This window comes from Gopherus flavomarginatus, chromosome 24 (assembly GCF_025201925.1).
Source record: "Gopherus flavomarginatus isolate rGopFla2 chromosome 24, rGopFla2.mat.asm, whole genome shotgun sequence".
NCBI classification, from domain to species: Eukaryota; Metazoa; Chordata; order Testudines; family Testudinidae; genus Gopherus; species Gopherus flavomarginatus.
The window spans coordinates 15,478,406-15,499,620 of NC_066640.1; the positions used below are offsets into that span (position 1 = coordinate 15,478,406).

Sequence of the window (21,215 nt, forward strand, 5' to 3'; positions counted from 1 at the left end):
CCCCGCTTCTGCCCCCTCCACCCGAGGCTCTGTGCCCCTCCCTGCCACCACCGTCTAACCCCCAGAGGGGCTCTGTGCCCCCCCAGGGGACCCCCAGCACAGGAGGGCACGGCCCCCAGGCAGCGGCCATTCAGCGTTCTGGTGCCCGTGGTCTCACAGCCCTGTCTGTGCGGCTGGTCGGGTACGCACCAGGCCCCCCATATGGAGCTGGCTTCGCCTCGCCCATGGCAGTCACAGGCCATCACCGCACAGCAGCCTGCACTTCTTCCCATGCACACGCTCCTGCCCTGCCCTCTGCCCACTCCGCTGGGCGAAGCACCTGGCCACATACCTCCGTGGGTGCTTTGGTGTCACCCAGAAGTGTTCAGCTTTTCCTTCCAGGCTGTGCCATTTGCGTTCCCCTCTTGTAACTGGTTCCTGGGTTGCCCAGTGTCTTCTCCTCCCAGACACCCCATAGTCTCTCCTCCCACCGCATCTCACACATGCCTCACTTCCCTTCCTGTAGCCATGGATGGGGAAGCAAGCAGCCAAAGGGGTACACAGGGGTCTCCCTCAAGAGGTGAAGGACATCCCCCTCTCTCCTGGTGATCCTCCAAGGGGTCCCAGACTAAGCTGTGCAGTGCTAGGGCCTAGGCCTGGTCAGCAGCTTAACCTCAGTTGGCAAGACCTTACGAAAAGCCCAGTCGAAGGCTGTGGCCCCCTGCCCCAAGTCACCTGGGCTCAGCAGCTACCACAGCCAGGGTTAGGCAAATACAAAGCTACTGTAATAAAACCACAGGGAACTCGTGACAGCACTTAAATAGGCTGAACATTTCCTGAGCTCAGTCCTGTGGAAGTTCCCCAAGGCACAGAGAAGGCATCTGGCCCCCAGAGCTGGGTCTCTGCTACCTCCTTGGTCCAGGCTTCCTACAGCACTGTTTGGCCATGCCACAGAGAAAAGCATCTCCCCAGGGGGAGCTTCCAAGAGCCCCTCTTTAGCCAAAAGCTAATGCCCATGTTTGTGATAACCGTGAGCAAGGTGCATCCCCAGCCTGAGGGTGAAATGAGAGCAGCTGCACCCGAGAGAAATCCTTTGTTACATTGCCCTGTGTAGCCATGGCACCAGCCCCCCTACATCAGCCTTGCCCATTACCCCTCCTTCCACCCCCAGCCCTAGGCTCAGGGGTAGACACAGGACAGTCTCAAAATGAGAGAGAACTAGGCCAGGAAGTTACTCAATAGATTCATTTGCAGGAAGGGCATTCCTCTCCTGAGTCCCAGGAATCTGCATTTGTGACATCAATACAATTACAGCAATTAGAAGGGAATGTGCATCAGGCTGGGGAGGGCAAGGCCCTGGTCTGTTTGTGTGAAAGGAGGATGGGGCCTAGTGACAGGACCATTTCCTGGAGGGGGCCAATGGGCTGAGGACATGGAGCATCCGTGTTTGGAGGGGCTGGTGGAGCTAGTTCACATAAGGTATAAATATGGGCAAAGGTTCAGGTGTCAGTCACCAAATCAGCAAAGCAAATGTAGCCTGTCCCCCAAGATTTGCTGCGCTTAAGCTTTGTCCCCTGCTGGTCATAGCACCCCGCAAGCTGCACAATGTAAGGCAAGATCCGCAGCCAGTCATGCTGATGCCCAAGGCCGGGGCAAAGCAGGGCAGGTGTGGGGTCCCATTCCCGGTTCGGAATGTCTGCTGTTCGAGGTGCAGGTTCCAGCCCAGGGATGGGGCAGCTCCCTAGAGAGCGAGCCAGAATGTGGCCTCCCTTATTTCATCTCTACAGAGATCTGGAGAGGCCAGAGGCAAGGGCTGAGTGAGTCAGAGAGTTTCCTGATGTGAACAGTTCCTGTGTATTCAACACACTGGCCTAGATATCTGGCAGCCCTTCCAGGCCCATGCTGCCAAGCTGCTCAGCCAGGCTGCCTACTGGAGTCAGGGTGACCAGCTGCCTCTCTCCAGCACAACCTGCTCTTTTAACAACCATCCTGCTGCTGCTCTCCCTGATTACAGGCTGGGCTCTCCCCAGCCCAGCCCAGCTCCTGGTGCTGATACCCTGCGTGAAGAGACCCTTCGAATTCCCATGTCCAGATTCAAACCATCTTGTGCCTGTTCTCCCATCAACCCCCTGCTCATAACTGAACTGCCCCCACCTGCCGCAGAGGTTACTGAGCATGAGCCTAGAGCTGACATCATCATACCAGGCACAAATAGATCCCCTGCTGCTCTGGCTGGCTGCTCACCCCAACTGCAAGGCCAGGCACTGGGGTGCAGGGAGCAGCCCCAGGCTGGGGGTTGAGTCAGGCAGAGAGACTCGGTCTTCAGAGGAGCTGGGACTCAGCCCCCCCATCTTTGCAGGCATCTGGCTTTTCACCCTGCAAAGACAGAGATCGGTCAGGGACCCCCATGACACAGGGAGGGGCCTAGAGAGGAAACAGCTGCAGAGCCGGATCGCTGAAGCCCTAACAGCCTCGGCCCCTGCCACTGCCTTGCTCCCCTCACCTTCAGCCATGGAGGCTCCCAGCCAGGGAGGCAAGCAGGGTAGAGCTGCTTGTTCTTTGGGCAGGCAGTGCAACAGCTAGTCAAGCAGTTTCACCAGCAGAGGGGCGTCCCCGAATGTGGCTAGCGGGCAAGCGCTGGCCGAGGTGCTCGGCAGCTCATTGCCCAGAGCCTGGGGAGCAGGGTACTGTGACTTCCCCAGGAAGCTGCACGGGGAGCAGCTGCCCACACAGGGCTGAATGCATTACCAGCGTCCACTCACCGTGTACATCTCACAAACCATCCTGAACAGAGCGGTTTGGGCTCGCGCCTGGAGAGCGTCCGTGTGTTTCTGAGCAGGAGAGAGAAAGGACAAATCTGTGTCAGCGGCTGGACAAGCCATTCCCAGGCTCAGCCGCTGGCCGGAGAAAGCAGGCAGGTGCTCAGTAATTCCTCCAGGAGTGTTTTGCTTGGGCTGCTGCCTGGAACACAAGCGACAGCTCTGCAGCGCTTCGCTCCCGCCGCACAGGACGAGATGGAGTGAGATCAGATGGCGCTACCTGGCTGCGTCAGTCACTGCCTGCATGGTGTCCTCAGCATTCACCTGGGGCCCTGTTTCTTTGAGCAGCTGCAGAATGGATGTGTTTCTTGTCAGCACAAAACCAGGGCTTGTGTCTGAGCAGAGTGCAGCCTCTTGGGGGCTATGGCCTGGGTACAGAACATGCAGCCTGCCAGGGAACGCCAGCGTGAACTCTCCTTGTGGCCAGGGCCAAGCCCATTGTGCCCATGGGGGATATTGGTCACACCTGGGCCAAGTGGGTACGATGTGTTACCTGAGCAGAACTGCAGCATCAGACCCCCACTTGGCCCAGGTGGAAGTGATGGTTCGTGGTGTCAGGCAGGGGAGTGCCAGGCCTCAGGCAGGACGGGCTTAAAGGGACACAGCAAAACTGCATGCAGGGAGCTCACACTGCACCTGGCTGGAGCCAGCCCCTTTGATTCAAGTTCATGAACAGATTCACCCCAAAGCAAGTGGACATTTCCTGCCCCTTTGTCTTCACTGCAGGGGAACCAAGGGCAGCCAGATGAGGCTCATGCCTGGCTGCTGAGATAAAGCATTTCCTCAAAGACTCGGCAGCAACTTTAACCGCTCGCTTCACCACAAAGTCAGGTTCTGTGGGTGCTTCTCCGAGCAGTTTATTCTCTCCCACAATGCATTGCACTCAAGTCACCTACCCCAGCTAGATACCAGGTGCATGGGCTTCTTAGCATGAACAGGCATGTGCTTTGGGATGCTGTAACACATGGCTCTGTGTGGGCCTGCAAGAGACTGGTCCTCTGGCTATGAGACCCACCAACTGCCCTGCATTATCAGTGTTCTCAAGGGCAGCAGGCCTGGGTTTGGGAGCTGAAGGTTCTAGGTTCTAGCCACTGCTTCCCATGGACTCTGCACTGAACCTCTGGCTCTGGTTGCCGCCCACTGATTCATTGCGTGGAAATGCCCATGGAAGGCCACGAGGCACCATGTCGCTTACCCCATTGACGATGATCCACGGCACGTAGTTATGGGGTGGGCTGAGGGCATCGGTCAGTTGAGCATTGTGATGCATCAGCTTGTTTCCCAGATCTCCTGTCACGCATGACTTGATCTCAGCCAGCTGGACAGTTGGGGCATAGAGCTGCAGGCACTGGGAGAAGAGGAGTCGTCAGAACCAGTGCAGAGAGCTGGTTACCCAATCCCCCACCACACAGGAAGGCTAAGGCCAGGGGCTCTTATCTGTTCTGAACTCATTAACCCACAGTGCAGGCTGGCAGCAGAAGGAGCCCTGGGACTCAGCCAGTTCCAGAGGCAAAACACTCCACCCCCTGCATAATGCTAGAGTCTCCAGTTCACCTGCCACCTGGGCAAGGCCAGCTCTAACTTTTTTGCCGCCCCCAAGCAAAAAAAAAAAAAAAAAGAGCGCCACGCTGCCGTAACCCCCCCCGAGCGCCACACCGCCATAACACTCCCCTAAGCACCGCACCACCGAAACACCCCCCGAGTGCCACCATAACCCCCCCCAAGCACCACGCCGCCATAACACTCCCCTGAGCACTGCACCACGCCACCGAAACATCCCCCGAGCACTGCCATAACCCCCCCGAGCGCCGCGCCGCCATAACACTCCCCTGAACACTGCACCACCGTAACCCCCCCGAGCACAGCCATAGCCCCCCCAAGCGCCGCGCCGCCATAACATTCCCCTGAGCACCGCGCCACACCACCGAAACACCCCCCTAGCACTGCGCCACGCCGCCGAAACAAAAACAAAAAAAACCTTTGAGCGCCGCCCCGTCGACCAAAAAAAACCAAAACCCGAGCACCCCCCGCCACCCCAAGATTGGCCATCCCTTACAAGGGGCTGCCCCAAGCATGTGCTTGGTCAGCTGATGCCTGGAGCCGACCCTCCACCTGGGCCTCACTCCTGCAGAGCAGCTGCGGAGTGAGGGCAGGTGCCTGGTGGCAGCACAGCGGGGAAAGCGTCTTTATAGTCCACATGGGATGGCTGAGGCACGGCTAGAAACGGACGTGGCCTTGTCACTAAGTTGCCAATGGCTACAGCCGGGTGTCCCAGCACACACAGACTGGAGAGACAGACTGGCAGGAAATGCCAGCCCTTCCGGGCGCTGGGTCAAGACACTGGATTGGACCTGGGCAGGGGCACAAGGGGCAAGTGGCAGGGGCGTTCCTGTGGGGTGGGTGCAGAGACCAGCTGGCTGAGGCGGCTCCCCCAGGACTTGGAGTGTTATAGCTCTGGGCCTGCCCAGTGCTGCCAACGTACAGCTTCAAGATTCTCCACCACAGAGCCCGCCGATTCCATGCAGAAGATCACAGGGAAAGACTGAAAGAAGTCCTTCAGCTGGTACAGCAGGCAGGTCTGGAAGAGCAGGGCAAGCCACAATGTTAGTGCGCCGAGCCCAGCGGGAATGCGAGCAGGAGCCCTGCCTGAAGAGCCCACAGAGGCTGTGCCCCTGGGGGTTCTCCAGCCAGCAGAGCCCAACATGACCAGCTTCTCCTCCTAGGGTGAGAGGAATGGCTGCAGGGGGAGCCCCACACTTTACTGTCAATGGGGAAAGTCCTATGGAGTCCTGTCCCCTAGGCGGGACTACACTGAGAGGCCCATAATGGGGCAGATGAGGGGCAACCCCCCTCCCCCGATCCGCTATCTGTGGAAGGCCTCGAGGAAGGTGTTGCTGCTCTCTGACGTTCACCCCGAGATGTCCTGGCTGACACGCACCCTCCCCACGGATCACGCCTGGGTGCCCAGCTCCTGATGTCAGCACAGCTGCCCGGGTGGTTCCTGGACTCTGCCCTGCAGGGCAAAGGGGCCTCCTTGCTCCTTCCCTTGTGCCACTGAGGATGTGAAACTCAGCAGCTCCAGTGTCACATGGTGACTGTGCTGAGGCCACACAGGGGACAGGGCCTAGTTCAGTAGCAGAGCCCAGGCAGATCTCGCCGTGGCCCCACCTCTGGGCCAGAGACCAGGGAGCCCTGCCTCCTCCTCCCCCACCCCAAGCACAGCTAACGAGTCCAAATTGTCCCTGGCTCAGTGACACGGGGATGGGGTGGGGGGTCCCATGACCTAAGCAGGAGCCACTGTCTCCTTCCACCCCACTATCCTGCACATTCCACAGGCAGCACCCCTGCCCCCCATCTTAATGCCATGCCTGGGCCAAGCCTCACCTCAATCATGTTCCCCCTGCACTCCGGTTCACCATGCTGGCATTTGAACTGCCATTTCCCACTGACATTCTTCTCCTGCAAGGGAAACCAAGTCAGAACCTAAGGTAACACCACCCCTACCCCCGTGCCGCCCCAGCACTCACTCTTCTCCCTCACCCCACAGCGTGTGCCCCACACCCCCTGCCAGGAGCAGGGCTGTGGGGGAGGGAAGACCAGGCTATCGGGACAGAAGAGTGGTGCAGCCCCAGCCCTTGGCTCAAACTGGGGTGCAGGTCCCTTTCCCCCACCCTCTGCAGCCGGCAGCACTGACGCTTACCTGGGCATTTCCGTATGGCACCAGCGTGATGTTCATGATGTCACTGAGCATCACCCAGGTGGGGAAGAGCTGGGTGACCAGGAAGTTGCGGCAGCCCGGGCACAGGCTCTCGTAATACAGGCTCAGCGACACAGGGTTGGCTGCCTGGGGGCGGTGGTAGAATTTGGGGCATAGCTTCTCCACCTGCGGGCAGGGAAAGATATGGGGGAGGGGAGCGATGAGCAGCAGGGTTGGGATAGACAGAACCAGGCCTGGCACAGACCCCGGACCAGGTGTGCTGCCTCAGGACTGGACCTGCCCCAAAGAGCAGCCCAGAGCTCTGGTTCCGGCTCTGTTACAGACAAACTCAACGTGCACAAGGGGGTCATGAGCCTCCCAGGGCACGCGGAGGATAAACCTGGCCACGCTGAGAGGCTCCATAGTGCTGCAGCAGCTGCTGTGCTTAACCCGCTTATGGAATGGCCGGCGAGGGACCTGGGGACAAAGTGTCTTCCCCAGAGGTGCTGGACGCACGGGACGAGGTGCCATGTTACTGTTTAAATAGGAACCAAGTGTGCTGGTGCCGACAGGCGCAGGGAGGGTCCCTGATGGAGGACTTTGCCCGGCCTCTGGCCTCCAGCCCAGCTTGTTTGTATTTGAGCAAACAGAGCAGAGAGACCTGCCAGCCCTCCCCACGGAGCCGGGCCAGAAGGGAAGTGAAACAGGATGCCGGGGCTTTCAGTGGGGTTTTCAGCTGCAGCAGACCCTGACAGACCAAGCAGCCACTGAGGCTTTCCAAGGGGATTTCCTCAATCTACTTGGTTCAAATGTGCAAGTCCACACCCCCCGGAGGGATTGGGGGTCCAGAACACTGGAGGGCTCTTTTCCTTCTGGGTCCGGGCACGCATCCTGGCTCCTGGACTCTCTCCTGCTTCAATGTCCCATCAGGCCCAGTGCCAACCTCTGTTCAATGGGCCAAATCCAACCCAGCAACTGGGGCATTAGCAGACAAACCTGTAAGCAACACATGGCAGAGCCTGGCTCCCATCGCCAGGCCGGGAGGCTGGGCCTGTGGGGTCCCCATGGCTCAGGCTCCCATTGCCAGGCTGGGCCTGCGAGGCCCCTGGGGCTCTGGTTCCTGTTGACAGGCCAGGCCTGGGGGTTCCCCGGGGCTCTAGCGCCCGTCGACAGGCCAGGCCTGCAGGACCCACGAGAATAGATCCCAGGGCTCTAGCGCCCGTCGCCAGGCCGGGCCTGCAGGACCCATGGGGATAGACCGCGGGGCTCTAGCGCCCGTTGCCAAACTGGGCCTGTGGGGCTCAGGGACCGAAGTTGAGAGTTTGGGGCAGTGCTGGGTCGGGACTGCCAGTTTCTCAGCCCTGCACTCTGAAACCCAAGTAGTGGTTGTGGTTGTGCAGCTTCAGGCCCTGCTCCCACTCCGGAATGGGAGGCTATTAATGGCTGCTCAGAGAGGCAGAAAAAGCAGAAGTATCACCAATGCCCCCACACAGCTGGATGGGGTGAGGGCAGAGCAGGCGAGAGCCATGGCAAGGGTGTGGGGACAGAAATCAGGAGCTGCACCACAGCAGCTCTCCCGTGGGGATGGCAGATGGACCAGGGCCCGAGCTGGCAACTCTGGAGACAAGTGCTCTCCCTTGAGCCAAGGACTGGGGCCAGGTCCCCCTGCCTAGCAACCTCACGCAGCCCTGCAGGCTCTGGAGTTCAGTGCTGGATCTCTCTCCTGAGCCTGTCCACGTCAGGGAGGCCACGGCAGCTCTCCAGGCGAGGCGCAGGGTCAGAATGCGCTGGAGCACCGAGCAGGGGCTACCCCCCACCCCGAGGCTCCCGCCGGCGCTGAAGCCCTGGGCTCGGCTCTGGAGGTGACTAAGGAACGGGGAGGTGCAGGGAGTTACCCAGAATTAACTGTTCAGCATCCTGAAGAGATCATGATCCAGGCACTGCCAGCATGATGCCGTTAGGCCTGGGCCCCGGTCATGGGCAGGCACTGGCACTGCTATCACTGGAGCACAGGATAAAATCTTCCCACTGGGTAAAGAGCAGGGACCAGACACATGCTGGGCACAGCAGCTGCTGGGTCCCATGTACTACCCATGTGTTGGGGGGGGCGGGGGCAGGACAGCACTAGCTGCACGGTGCTGAGGCACAGGAGATGACAGTTAAGAGCTTGGATCCTGGTGCCTAGGTACGGGGGTGATGGGCACACTCTAAGCCGGGCAGGCAGGCACTCAGGCTGGGGGGCAGGGGGTTCTCTCTCAGCCTTGTGCTTGTTTTCCCTGCTCAGCCCCTATCCTGAAGCTCATGGGACTGCTGGGGCCGCTGCTGCAGTGGGGAGCTAGCCCCTAGGGGCAAACCTTTCTCCCTTCCCCACAGCGCCCAGGTAACACCTCCTCTTATGGACACTTCCACAGCACTGGAGCCCAGGGGCTTGTGGACCGTGAGGCTGCTTGGGGCAGGCTGGGTCCAGTTCTTCCCTGCTGAGCGGGTTGTAAGGCCCCAGCCCCCAGGGGAAGGAGTCAGCAGGGAAAGCGAGGGGACAAGGGATGGGAAGGGACTTGCCGTGTCTCACGGTATCAGCGAGGACACGCACTGCCCCGATTCGCTGGGGGGCTGAGCCCGTTTCTCTGAGGTCAGGGTCACTGAGGGGGAAGCTCAGCTCAGCCTTGCCGTGAAAGGACCGAGTGGGTTCTCCTCTTTCCCAAGAGCAGAGAGGCAGCTGCTGCCAAACCCACAGGACAGAGCAGGGCAAGATGCCAGCTCTGCTTGGAGCTCCCTGGGGACAGGCTGCCCTGAGCCGTCCCCCTTACCTGGCAGGCCACGGCCATCTTCCAGGAGCTGCACAAGAGCTTGGGCGGGTAGTTACAGGCTGGCAGGGAGTCCCCACCGCTCACAGCCCAGAGGGCCAGGGCAGCCAGCAGCCAGCAGTGCATGGTGCGATCAGCCTGGAGGCGAGCCAGAGTGAGCAGAGCTGGGGAAGGAGCTGGGACTTTCAAGGCTCTTGGGTCCCGCCCTCAGCTGCCTGCCTGCCCAACTCAGCCTGTTCTTCCTCCTCCTGTGCCTGCCCCACCTTCCAGCTCAGCTCCTGCTACAGCCGGAACCACAACCACATCTGGGCACCAGGGTTCATTGGGGCCAGAACAAGCGGTGCGCTGACCACCTCCTGCACACACCTTTCACTGTACGGGGGTAACGCCCAGGGAGGGGTCAGGGTGCTGGGTGCTGTACAAAGCAGCTCACAGTCTATGTGTAGGACGAGGGTGAGCGGGTGAGGCAGAAGTGGGACAGAGGTGAAGGCAGCAAGGCCCAGGAGGGCAGGACAGTGGCACTGTCGAGACCGACAGGGAGGGGCTCTCTCTGTCCCAGGGCAACATTGCCCGGAGCTGCCTGGCCCCCATTGTGCCTGTTGAAATCAGCAGCAGTCTCCCTGGAATGCACTGAGCCCAGGAGGCTCCCTGGGCTGGGCTGGGGCCTGCTCAATGGGGGGATTTGTTTGCACAGGAGGGTGCATCTACCTGTAACCCACCCCTGGTGCCTCCTCGGTGCGCCCAGAGCCAAGGCTGTTTCCCAGGTGCCCTGTGTGGCAGGCAGGCTTGGAGGCAGAAGTGGAGAGCTGGTGCTGCCCAGCTCAGGGAATCTGTGCCCCCAGAAGCTCTCAGCCCTGCATGCTGCATATTGGGGGCAGTCTGGCAGCAGAGGGATCTGCACAGCCATAGGCTCGGCCCCTCCCAATTAGATTAGGAACAAGGGGCCTCGGGCATTACCCGACAGAGGCCCTTTTGGACTGGTGAGAAATCACAAGAGGCTAAGGATGTTTCCAGGGAAGGACCGCTTGTATTGGCACCCTGGCCACAGGCTCCCTGTGTGACTTGTCCAGCCCCCAGGCAGGCGGGGGGCCAGCTGTTGCTGAGGGCAGAGTGGAAAACGCCAGGCAAGCCTGGGTGCAGATCTATGCTGCGGTGGACACAGACACGCCCTGTGGCACAGCCGGTTCCATAGATAAAATGCTCCGAGTTACTGTGCCCAGTGGTCATAGGGACACTTCTATACGTGACCCCCACGCTGAGCCAACAGCCCCCCCTCCCTCTGCATTACCCTTAATGGTGCCCGAGGACACCAAACCCCAGAAGTGCTGGTGCTTCTCATGGGACGTCACCGCGGCCAGCAGATTTTCATGAGAGATTTGAGGAACTTCCCACTTCCTGTTTCCAGGGAAAACCCAACAGCTGGCCACTTCCTGGCCTGTCGAGGGGGTCGGAGTCTCACAAGCTCCTCTCCCCGGGGGCCACATCTCCATCTGCTCACTAGGAAGAGCCTGGGGCACCAGCAGCCCCCACTTAGAGATCCAGGGCCTAATTGGCATGAGACTCAGTGACTTTGTGCTCCTGAATCCCTTGGGCGCTATGGGAAATCCACCACATCACAAGCTGGCTGGGCACAAGAGCTTTCCATTGCCACAGGGACCTGGATCCACGTCCTACTGGGGGACACATGGAGGGAGCACATAACCCCATGCACTGCAGCCTCCTGTGGGCAGGCCTAGAGCTGCAGGGCTGGACCCTGAGGGAAGGGTCTTTTTCTGGCAACTGACACCTTCTAAACAACTGGACAGGCATCTCCCTGTCAGAAGCACCTGGAGCCCTGCAGAGGCGGTGGGTGCTGCCTGCCAGAGAGCGAGCGGTGGGGAACTCCCACGCTGGTCCAGTTTTACCTGCTGTTCTCTGCAGCACAAGTAACCAGCCAGCTCCTGCTCCAGAGCTCCCCTGTGGGATCATGTAATCCTCTGGGGAAAAGGCAGGAGTCACAGAAAAAAATCCTGAAATTACAAGAATGTTTAAAAACAATTAACCCCCCTCATCCAGCAGCTTAGTTCTTTCAGTTTATTTCTTCCTTTGTTTAAAGTACCGTACAAAAATGATCTGACAGTAACAAATCCTGGGCTTACGTTAGTAAACGTACACAGAAAGAGCACAGAGAACGACTTCTGCTAACAGACAGAAGAAATGGCGATTAGAGTATTTATTATTGCATATCTCGTAAGAGCTAAAACCTCAGGAGTGTTCACCAGCCAAGTTCCTCTCGGACTGAGTGCAAATCCCAGCGTGTCAGTCAGCCAGCCCTCCCCCCCCCCTCCCCAAGCAGGCAAGGACCCCTGCAAGGAACCAGGCTCTGGTCTGCTCACAACCCAAACACGCTCTTTCCTCCAATTACATTAGGCTGCAGGCTTAAAACAATCCGCCTCTGACTAATGCAGCCCAGAGCTTTCCGCAGAACAAGCAGAATTTCAGCATCTTGCACAAAGCCACATGGTCCTGGGGCCAAGAGGGGGGTTCTAGACCAGGGATTCCTTTGCTGTCCCTCCCAACCAGGCTGTGACTCTGGGCATTTGGCATGTGTGCTCCTGCCCTTGAGCTTCCGAGCGCTGCACAAAGTATAATGGATGGAGCCAGGAAACAGCAGGAGTGGCTCAGGCCTCCCAGAGCAGCTTCCCCCCTCCCCTTGTGACACTGCCCGGTCCCCACACCCAAATCTCCTCTGCCCTGATGGTGGGGGAAGATTCGCACTTTCCTTCCTAACCAGTAATGCTGGCAGCGCAGTCACCAGGCCCACAGTGGAGGCCCAACGGATGGAGGAGTGGAGAAAACAAGAAGGGAACCATCAAAGGGCCTGGCCAGGAACTGGGCACTGGCTGAGGACACGCAGAAGATGGGCCTAGTATCACAAGAGGTTCTGGTTTACACCTTGACCGACACTGCAGATGAGATCACAGGCAGCAGAGCACGACCAAGGGGATCCAAAGATAGTGTTCTCACGGATTAACCCAGAAGACGTAAACAGCAACAGCTAAAGCAAAGACCAAATCACAACTGGCTTATTCCAAAGGAGCCGTGTCATTAAAAAAAAAAAAAAAAAAAAAGATTCGAGGGGCTTGTTCTTCCACTGGAGGAGGAGAAAAAGCCAAGTTTCTAAGAGCCAAGTCAGGCACCATCAGAGAAAGTAACCGGGGGGGTGGGGTGGTTTCTATTCATTGCATACTGGATTGGAGAAGAGCAGAGCTTTCCCTCTGCAACAGGTACAGGATGCAGCCACAGACCACGTTTCCATCCTCAGTAGTGCTCTAGCAACTCAGAAAGGGCAGTGCTTTCAGATGCACAGAAGTAAAGCCATGTGTAACCACCGCTCAGAGCATTCACATGGAGCCAGCTCAGCTCCCAAGGAGCAAAGGGGGAATTTCAAATTCCCCTGAGGAGAAGCAGGCTTGGGTCAGGCAGCGAGAGACCAGGCAAAGTGGGCAGAAGGTGAGACTCTCCCAAGGAGCTAGAAATGTCCATGCAGGGAGAGGCAGGTGAGCCCACCAGCAAGACAAGGGTGAGGCTAGAAGCAGAGGGGAGAGGTTTTCCGAATCTCAGCAGGATCCCAACACCCAACGCTGGCGGAGTTAACAAGGTGCTTCCAAACACAGGAGGAGACCTGCACAGCATGGCTGAGGAGCAAGGAGCCGGAACACAGCATTCCCAGTTGTGAAATGGATGTAGTGTATGTAACACCTGCCAGCCCATGCGCCTCAGCCCAGGTACTGTACCCTACTCCAACAATCCTGCCGTCTGGTGGCACAGGCTTCAGACAGCTGTGAGCCAAGTCACCACATTGCAGTGTGGGGGGTAGCGAGGAAGTAAGTGGCTAAGTATTAATACTAATACGTACAATACAGGAGTCAATTTTTATGGCTCAATTTCTCAAAGAGTAAGTCAGCTTTTGGGGGAGCAGGTAGGGTTGCCCCAGCTTCTCAGGGGGTCTCGTGTGCTTTGCTGTCTCCTGGTGCAGGGACATGGACTCTAGCCAGCCGAAAGCTGGGGGTGAACTTCCTGACCAATCAAGTCACCATCTCCCTGCGCCTCCCACCGACAGCCGCCACGTTGGGCTAAACTCACTGGCTCTGCCCCTTCATTGCCCAAATCCAAACCTCAGTGTCCTGCTGTGCTGGGGGGGGGCGGGTTGAAGGAGCCTCAGCCTTCTTGCCCCACCCCCACGGCTCGCTTTGGCCAGCATGTGGCTGGGCCCAGCCGTGAGTCCTCCAGCACTTCACCCCACTGGCGCAGAGTCCAGGGCGCTCAGACAGCTGAGCTCCACCCGGCGAGGAGACGCCAGCACTTGTTCGCTGAGCCCCGAATCCATTCCAGCCAGCGCAGGCACCAATGCCACAGAGCACGTGCACCCAGGTGAGAACAGAGACCCATGCTCACACCAGCACACATAGGGCCACGTCAACTCCTGCAATTCCCCACGCCACGAGCACCCGAGGCAGGCTGCACTTGGCTCCACCCACACTGGAGACAGCCCCAGCGTTTACCTAGAGAGGAAACTAGGCCAGAGCAGCAAGGCATAAACAGTACAGCTGATGGTGCAGGCGTGTGGAGTACCATGGTCATGACAACGAAGAGCATCCAAGCCTGTGCCATGCCCCAGCGTTGCCCACACACTATCAGATGCACACCCCGCCCCAGCAGATCACACATGTGCTCCCTACACTGTCAGATGAGATCTCCCACCCTGCTACTACTGACAGACCAAGCAACCACCTCCAGCTGGGACGGGCCTTTGGGGACGGATCAAGGGGCAAGTGGCACCTCCCCAGAGCTGGGCAGGCACAGTGCCGAGGGGAGAGAGCCATGGGATCCTGAGCATTCCCCCTCAACCCTTCTGGCGCTGCTAGCCATGCTGGGGCAGAGGGGCAGGCACTGCCAGGTGCTGGTGCCTACTGATGCCTGACACGGAGGGAGAGGTACCACATCCCCCTGAGAAAGCTTCCCAAACCATTTTGCTCTGTCAAAGAGAACCCCCCATCTCACTCGGTAGGTAACACGGGCCCCTTCCCCTGCCCCACATGGTCAGACGCATGCCCTGCTCAGGCATCATCAGGAAACACACAGCAATTCTCCTGCGCCCTTGTACTAAACCAGACACGACTGGAAATATTACAGAAATCCCCAGGGCTAAGCTCTGTGCCGGCTCTGTACAGTACTCAGGAGTAGAAGTGCTTCGCATACATAGTTCTACCTCATGCATATACATTGCTCCGTGCCTAGGCCCTAGGGCCGGAGGGGCACTGCCTAGTCCGCACCCTTCCCTTGCAGAAAGGGCCTCTGTTTGCATAGGGCTTGCAGCGTGTCTGACATTCCAGCCACCTCTGGCTTCACGTTCTCCCAAGCCGAGGGATGCGCTTGGTCTGTCGCTGCATGGGGGTTGCATATCATAACGAAGGTTCTGCATACGAACGGGCACTAGCAAGCAGCTGATTACAAAATAACCGTATTTACATGGCTACAGTTAGCTCTGACCAGTGACTGAGGAGACTTCCCAGAAGCAATGGACAAGCACAGCTGTACATCCCCCAGACACAGACCAGGAAAGCACTGGTACCAACATGGATTTCACAGCTTAGCTGGCACAACCAAGGCGAGACAGGTGGGTTAGTAACTAACTAATCGAATGGAGCCTCCCCTGCAAGCCACACACAGGAGTTACATGGAACATGGAAAGTGCCACGAACACCTGGCATCTCTGCCAAGGAGCCAGCGTGCCATGCCCTCACCAACCCCTTCAATGATCAAGTTCTCCCTTTTCTAGCTCTCTGTCTGGGTGAGGCTGGCACCCCTCAGACCAAAGGCCGGCACTCACTCCAGCTCGCAGGATTACTGAAGGGAAGGGAAAGGAGAGAATGGTTTTAGCAATGATCACTTGTGGTTCAGGAGAGAGCGCTGCCTGCCCCTTCCCAGCAGGGCTGGTCCCACTGAAGCTCTGGGGCAGACGTAGCACCTCAGTTGTGGCCGCTGGGCCGGCAACCCCACGGCACACATGGGAACTAGGAACCGAGCTGTACAGAGACACACAACAGGGGGAGTGGGGCACAAAAACACCCCTGGGGAACTGCAAAGGGAGAGACGAAGCCCCTCATAGCAATTAGCCTGCAACTGGACTCCTCCTCAGAAAGGCTGAAGTCATGAGCAGCTTTTCCATCCCAAGCTGACGGCACTGCCTCCCCATCGGCCAGCGTCCAGCTGGGTTTCTACTGCTGAGCAAGCGGGCACCAGAAACAGGCCACGACATCCTCCAGGCTCGAGGGCAGGAGACTCGTCTAGACAAGGGACAGAGGACAGAGCCTAGGGAGGAGGCGGAGGCAGCCATTGTGCTCTGCGTCAGTGGCTCATCTGGCAGGTGGCTGGGAGAGAACTGGGTAAGCCAGCGTGACATTCAGGGAGTCGTTGTGCTGCACCAGGGACATGTGTTTGTAATGCAGAACCAGGTCCTTCAGGGACGCGTACAGGTTGTAGGGCTCGGCAAAGCCGTAACCGGTCACCGTCTTGTAGATCACACAGTGCTTGGTGTCTCCGTCCACCCTGCCGGGGAAGCAGAACCACACGAGTCACTGGGGCTGCCACCAGGAGATGGGGACATGAGCTGCCAGGGACCCCTCCCACAAGCCAGGCAGGACGAGCGCGGCCCCCACTCCCCACCTCCTCCCGGGCTGGGGCTGGCAGTCGGAGGGAGAACCGCGGTGGCCCTGCAAGAGGGGGAGGGAACTCACACCACAGAGCAGGCATAGCAGCCCTTCTGACTGCTCTCACGGATCAGGAAGGTGCCGTCGCGCTTGCCACACAGCATCTCCTCCGCCTGCACACGGTTGATTTTCCCCACGTACCAGGTGCGCTCCTCATGGTGTGGCAGCTCCTCCTCGTCGTCCATCATGGAGTACTGGCTGGAAGGCAAGCCTGGGGCTGAGAAGACCCTTCCCCCACAGGGTGTGCGCCCGCCACTGGGGGAAGCTAGGCCAGCTCTGCTCCCACACACACAGCTATGTTGCTATGCAGAAGCCCCCGGCCTAGAGCGGTGCCTCCCCAGCGCCAGCACCCTCCCAAATACCCCTCTGGGCCTTTGAACCTTCCCCATGGCTCAGTTCCCAGACCCCTGCTCCACCAGGCACTCGAGGCATGCAGGGAGCTCTCTCAGTAACCTGAGGGAGGCAGACAGCCTCAGGGCCTGGTATCAGCTTTGAGCCTTCAGCCCTCAGCCACTGGTACAGAGGCTCAGCTCTGCCCACGCACCTTCAGTGAAGACACGGGCAGCTGCATCACGCCTCGATACCCAGTGAGAAGCTCTACAGCCAGCCTGGGGTGAGCACAGGGCTGGGGACCATGAGCTCCTGCTCCTGCTCCCGCTCCCAGCCCAGCCATCGTCTAGCTGCGAGTCCCTGCCCCGCTCTGCATCTCAGTTCCCCCTTCTGTAACCCGGCGCCGAGTGTGGCTGTGTGTGCAGGGCTCTGCACTTCAGTAGCAGAGCGAGGCCTCGAGGGGGAAGCAATGCTCGGGCGACTCCACTCAAACCCAGGCCAGGCCAGAAGACTCTCCGAGCAGCCCGCAGCACTGGGACACGGCAGGGAGGGACACTTACTCCTCTGTCTCGTTCTTGATGCCCAGCCATTCATTGATTTTCTTCTGCCGGGCCCCTTTCTGCGTCAGCCACCTGGGGGAGGAAGGCGAGAACTGAGCGATGTGCAGGGCTGGGAGAGGAGCAGCTTTTCATCCCGCCTCCTTCACAAATGGATCCAGCAGGGGGCAGCGTCCCCCACGGAATGAGCCAAGCAGGCAGGATCGGGGCCCAGCTGCCCCGTGAGCGGAGTCCCACAGGGCACAGGGAGGGGGCACCGGGGCCACAGCCCCAGACACGGCTGGAGGCCCAGCCGGGAGCCAGCGAGCAGCAAGGACAGATCACGACTGGGCCACGGAGGCGATGGCAGGGCCCAGGGGCTGCTTCTTCCATCCCTCCCAGGCCAGAGCCGGGAGCCCCCGGGGCAGGGGGAAGGGGCAGGCAGCGGCACCTACACCAGGTACTGGTCCCGGAGCTTGCGCAGCTGCATGAGGTCCGGCTTGAGGCTGTTCATGCGCTTGTCGATCTCCCGGTTCTCCGAGGTCTGTTTCTTCAGGTCCTGCTCCAGCTTCATCTTGCTGTCATGGATCTCAGTGACGCGTGACTTCAGCTTCTCGGAGTTCATCAGGATCCTGGGGGGGGGGACAGGAATTACGGGCTGGGCAGGGGAACCTGGGCCCGATGCTGGAGCCAAAGGAGAAGGGCTGGCGGAGGGGGGAGGGACTGGGGGCAGCTGCAGCATGGGAGGGATGCTGAGTGACAGGAAAATCACGCAAGCAGTTTTCTTTGCAAAGGAACTAGCCTGGCTCCATTCAGAGAGAGCCCGTGGCTGGGCCGGAGATTGCCCTGAGGCCTGTGCCCTCACCGCTGCACCTCCTTCTCATTGCCCTCCCGCCGGAAGCGCTCGATGTACTCCTTGCTGCACTTCTCCTGTGTCTGGCACTGCTCCTCAAAGATCTTGATGGTTTCATTGAAGGCCTCAATCGCCGTCCTTTTCATCTGCAGCTCCTGGGGGGTGGGGGCACGCCGAGTGAGAGCCGAGGATCGGGGCCCCGCCCAGTCCCCTGCCTTCCCAGCACAGCCCCAACCCCACTCCTGGTCTGATCCCCAGCCCAGCTCTCCCAGCCACTCCTCAGCCCCCAGCCTGAACCTTCCTCTGAGGTCCTACAGCCCCTCAGCGAGACGACTTTGCCAATTCCTCCCACTTCACTAGCAGGCTGGGTGTCTGCACCCCAGCGCAGCTCTCTCAGGGCTCTCCAGGGCCCATATCACCTATATAGCAGGGCAAGCTGGCCAGGGTAACACCCTTGTGCTGGCTGGAGTGTTGGGCAGAACGGCAGTGGAGGAGGGGGCATGCATGGCCCTGGGATACCCACTAGGGGGCTTTGATAGGGGTGCGTGGCCCCAGGGGACCTGCGAGGGGGCAGGGGGGCGGAGGGTCCCCCAGGAAACCCACAATGGGGTGGGAGAGGGGACCCACAAGTGGGCGGGAGAGGGGAGCGCGTGGCTCTGGGAGACCTGTGGCCTGGTGGTACCTGCAAGGGGGTGGGAGCAGGAGTGGGGTGCGTGGCCCCGGGGGACCCGTGGCCCCGAACTACCCACGAGGGGCAGGAGGGGGACCCATGGCCCCAGGGGACCCGCGACGGGGTGGGAGAAGGGGGGGCGTGTGACCCCGGGGGACTTGCAAGGGGAGAGAAGAAGGGGGGCGCGTGGCCCTGGGGGACCCATGGCCCCAGGGGACCCGCAAGGGGAAGCGTGTGGCCCAGGGTACCTGCGAGGTGCGCGTATACTCCTCGTACAGCAAGTCGTACTCCCGGCTCTTGTCCTGGTACTGTTGGTGATAGACCTTCAGCTGCTCCCCCACAGCCTCCACGCTGTCCTCCTTCACCAGCTGGTCCTGCCACACAGAAGGCCCCAGGGCAAGTCAGAGCTGGGCACTGCCCTCTCTCCCCACCCACCAGCTGTGTGGGCACCACTGCACTCTCACTGCAGGACATGGGGCCGGCCCAGCAGGGAGAGGGCCATAGGTAGAGGGAAGGAGGTGGGGCCTGGGGCAGGGCCAGGATCAGGGAAGCTCCCGCGGCACCAGGAATGATGAGACACCGCAGGCCAGCATGGGGCCCTGAGCCCACCTGCTCCAAGCCCTGCCTCTTCCACCCCTTGGACAGGACAGAATTACCTGGCAGTGGGAGGCACCCAGAGGCTCCATGGGCAGCCCTAGGGCATAGGGCCTGTCCACACATCCCTGCTTGCTTCCCTCAGCAGCCTGGCCCAGCCCCCAGCCCCAACTGTGACATGGCCCCCGCTGACCAGTGTCCCACTCTCCAGGCCATGCCCTTGCCCAGGGGATGGTTTGGGCACCTGTCTCCCCTACCCTAGCCACAGCCCCTTGGACGTCAACGTCAGGCTGGGGCCGGGCCCCCTGCGGCTCAGGGGATGCAGCTGGGCTGGGAGGAGCGCGTCCCAGGACACCATACAAAGGTGGCTCCCCTTTCCCCTTGCTGGTTCCCTGGCCAAGGAGCGTCCCTGGGGCCGCCAGGCCTCACATGCTCCAGGGAGACGGGAGGATCTGCTGCCAGCTCAGCCAGGGACCTGGAATCTGGCATGCCCTGTTCCCGGGCCCTGGGTATGCCCACGTGCCCTAGGCATGGCTGGCCCCTATGCTCAACACGGGGGAGCAGGGCGGGGGCGGTTCCTGCACATCAGCGCCAGCCGCAGGGCTCCGAACACCCCCTGCCCAGCCTGACCTGCTGGTCCTTGGAGATGGGGTAGAGCAGCTTGCTGTCCAGCTTGGCGTTGTACTGGGCCAGCGACTCGTGCCGGTAATGGTGAATGAGCTCCACCACGGAGCTGAAGGTCAGGGGCTCCGAGAAGCCGTACTTGCCCTCTCGGTGGAAGATCTTGATCAGCTTGTTGTTCCCACCTTTCCTGCGGGGCGGAAGTGGGAGCTGGGGGCACGCTCAGCGCCAGGCATGGGGGACATCCCTGGGGGAACCTGCCCCCGTGTTCCGGCCATGGCGACCTTCACACTCACGGTGGGGCTTGGAGCACCCAGCAGCCAACAGGCGTCCCCTCAGTCCGGCACCAGGGAGCGATGGAGGCTGCGCATGGAACAAGGACACCCTCCCCCACCCCCCTGCACTGCATCATTCCCCCTCAGCCCCTCACAGACACCCGGGGAGCGAGCAAGCCTTTCTGCTCTGGAAGCTGGCAGGCTATCGGGGCTGCAGCCCTGCGTCCAAGCTGGGACTCAGAGCACCACGAGCCTGGGGACACACGGGGCTCAGGGCCCCCATCCTGGGGCAGTGAAGCACCAGACAGAGAGGGAACTAGTGCCTAGGAATCTCCTCAGGCCAGGAACACACGGTGGACAGAGCCCGGCCAACCACCCGGCTCTACCTAGGGGTATGGCTAGCGGCCCTGCTGCCCCACCCCAGCCCAGCCTAAGGGGTTTGGGGCTCACGTACCTCAGTGTGAGCGTGTACTCCCCCTGGACCTTACTGGAGGCATCGCGGACCAGGAAGGTGCCATCTGGCGTGTCACGCAGCTTCTCGTTCACCTCCTCCCTGGGGAGCGGACAGGGTGCGAGTTGTCACGGCTGTCAGGGCACAACCCACAGAACCCACCCTCACCTGTGGGGGGCTGGAGCATAGGGATTCGTCAGTCTCACCTTGCCTGACCCCAGCCCTGCCCCGCACAATCCCAAACATGGGGGCCTCCCTAACGGCTACCCGGGGCAGGGGGGCACTCTTGCTGGCCCGCTGCCCAGGAGAACATGGTGTGAAGAGCCTGGTACCTGGAAATGTCGCCCCAGTACCACTCCGCCTCCTGCAGGGGTGCGCTGCTCCCATTGGCCAGGCTGGCTCCACCAGGCTTCGGCTTTGAGGGCTTCGGAGGCAGAGCTGCAAGAAAGCCGGGTGAGCACTGGAGCTGGGCTGTGCTAGGGCCCTGCTCCGGCCAGGATCTGCTTGCCACCAGCCCCGGCACCGTGCCACAGGCCCTGCTCTCAGGCTGCCCCGGCACAGCTCCAAACGGGCGCCAACCCGCATTGGTCCTGGGCATGCCGAAGGTGCCACCTCGAGAGCCCCGCAGCAGCGCCCTCCAGCAGCACCCACTCTCCTGAGTGCCCCCGCAAGCGCCTCCCACCGTGCCGGAGAGACCATCTCTGCGCCCATCCCAACTCGGGCAAGTTCACTGAGTGCCTCATGTGATGCTCGTTCTGTGACGAGGCTGACGGGAATGAGCCAAACACGCTGCCCTGGCGGGAGGCTGAACAGCTGCCTCCTTCCCAAGCCACA

General features: G+C 60.3%; 2 protein-coding genes across 3 annotated transcripts in view; both read right to left on the reverse strand.

The window, feature by feature from the left end:
* Positions 1–1,209: 1,209 nt before the first annotated feature.
* IFI30 (IFI30 lysosomal thiol reductase) lies at positions 1,210–9,636 on the reverse strand. The gene is made up of 7 exons (XM_050934309.1): positions 9,303–9,636; positions 6,499–6,681; positions 6,183–6,257; positions 5,281–5,376; positions 3,994–4,146; positions 2,742–2,810; positions 1,210–2,355 (listed from the first exon to the last, which is right to left on the reverse strand). The coding sequence occupies exons 1-7, from the start codon at positions 9,423–9,425 to the stop codon at positions 2,302–2,304; spliced, it is 753 nt and encodes a 250-aa protein (XP_050790266.1). The 5' UTR covers positions 9,426–9,636; the 3' UTR covers positions 1,210–2,301.
* Positions 9,637–12,392: 2,756 nt separating this feature from the next.
* PIK3R2 (phosphoinositide-3-kinase regulatory subunit 2) overlaps positions 12,393–21,215 on the reverse strand; it is a 50,280-nt gene continuing 41,457 nt past the window's right edge. For both annotated transcript variants that reach the window (XM_050934294.1, XM_050934295.1), the window contains 9 exons: positions 20,714–20,819; positions 20,385–20,483; positions 19,665–19,845; positions 18,689–18,814; positions 17,783–17,925; positions 17,373–17,549; positions 16,942–17,013; positions 16,079–16,249; positions 12,393–15,890 (listed from right to left, as the gene is read on the reverse strand). In XM_050934294.1, the coding sequence (XP_050790251.1) occupies positions 15,698–15,890; positions 16,079–16,249; positions 16,942–17,013; positions 17,373–17,549; positions 17,783–17,925; positions 18,689–18,814; positions 19,665–19,845; positions 20,385–20,483; positions 20,714–20,819 (1,268 nt within the window). In that variant the 3' untranslated portion in view covers positions 12,393–15,697. The remainder of the gene's footprint in view (positions 15,891–16,078; positions 16,250–16,941; positions 17,014–17,372; positions 17,550–17,782; positions 17,926–18,688; positions 18,815–19,664; positions 19,846–20,384; positions 20,484–20,713; positions 20,820–21,215) is intronic.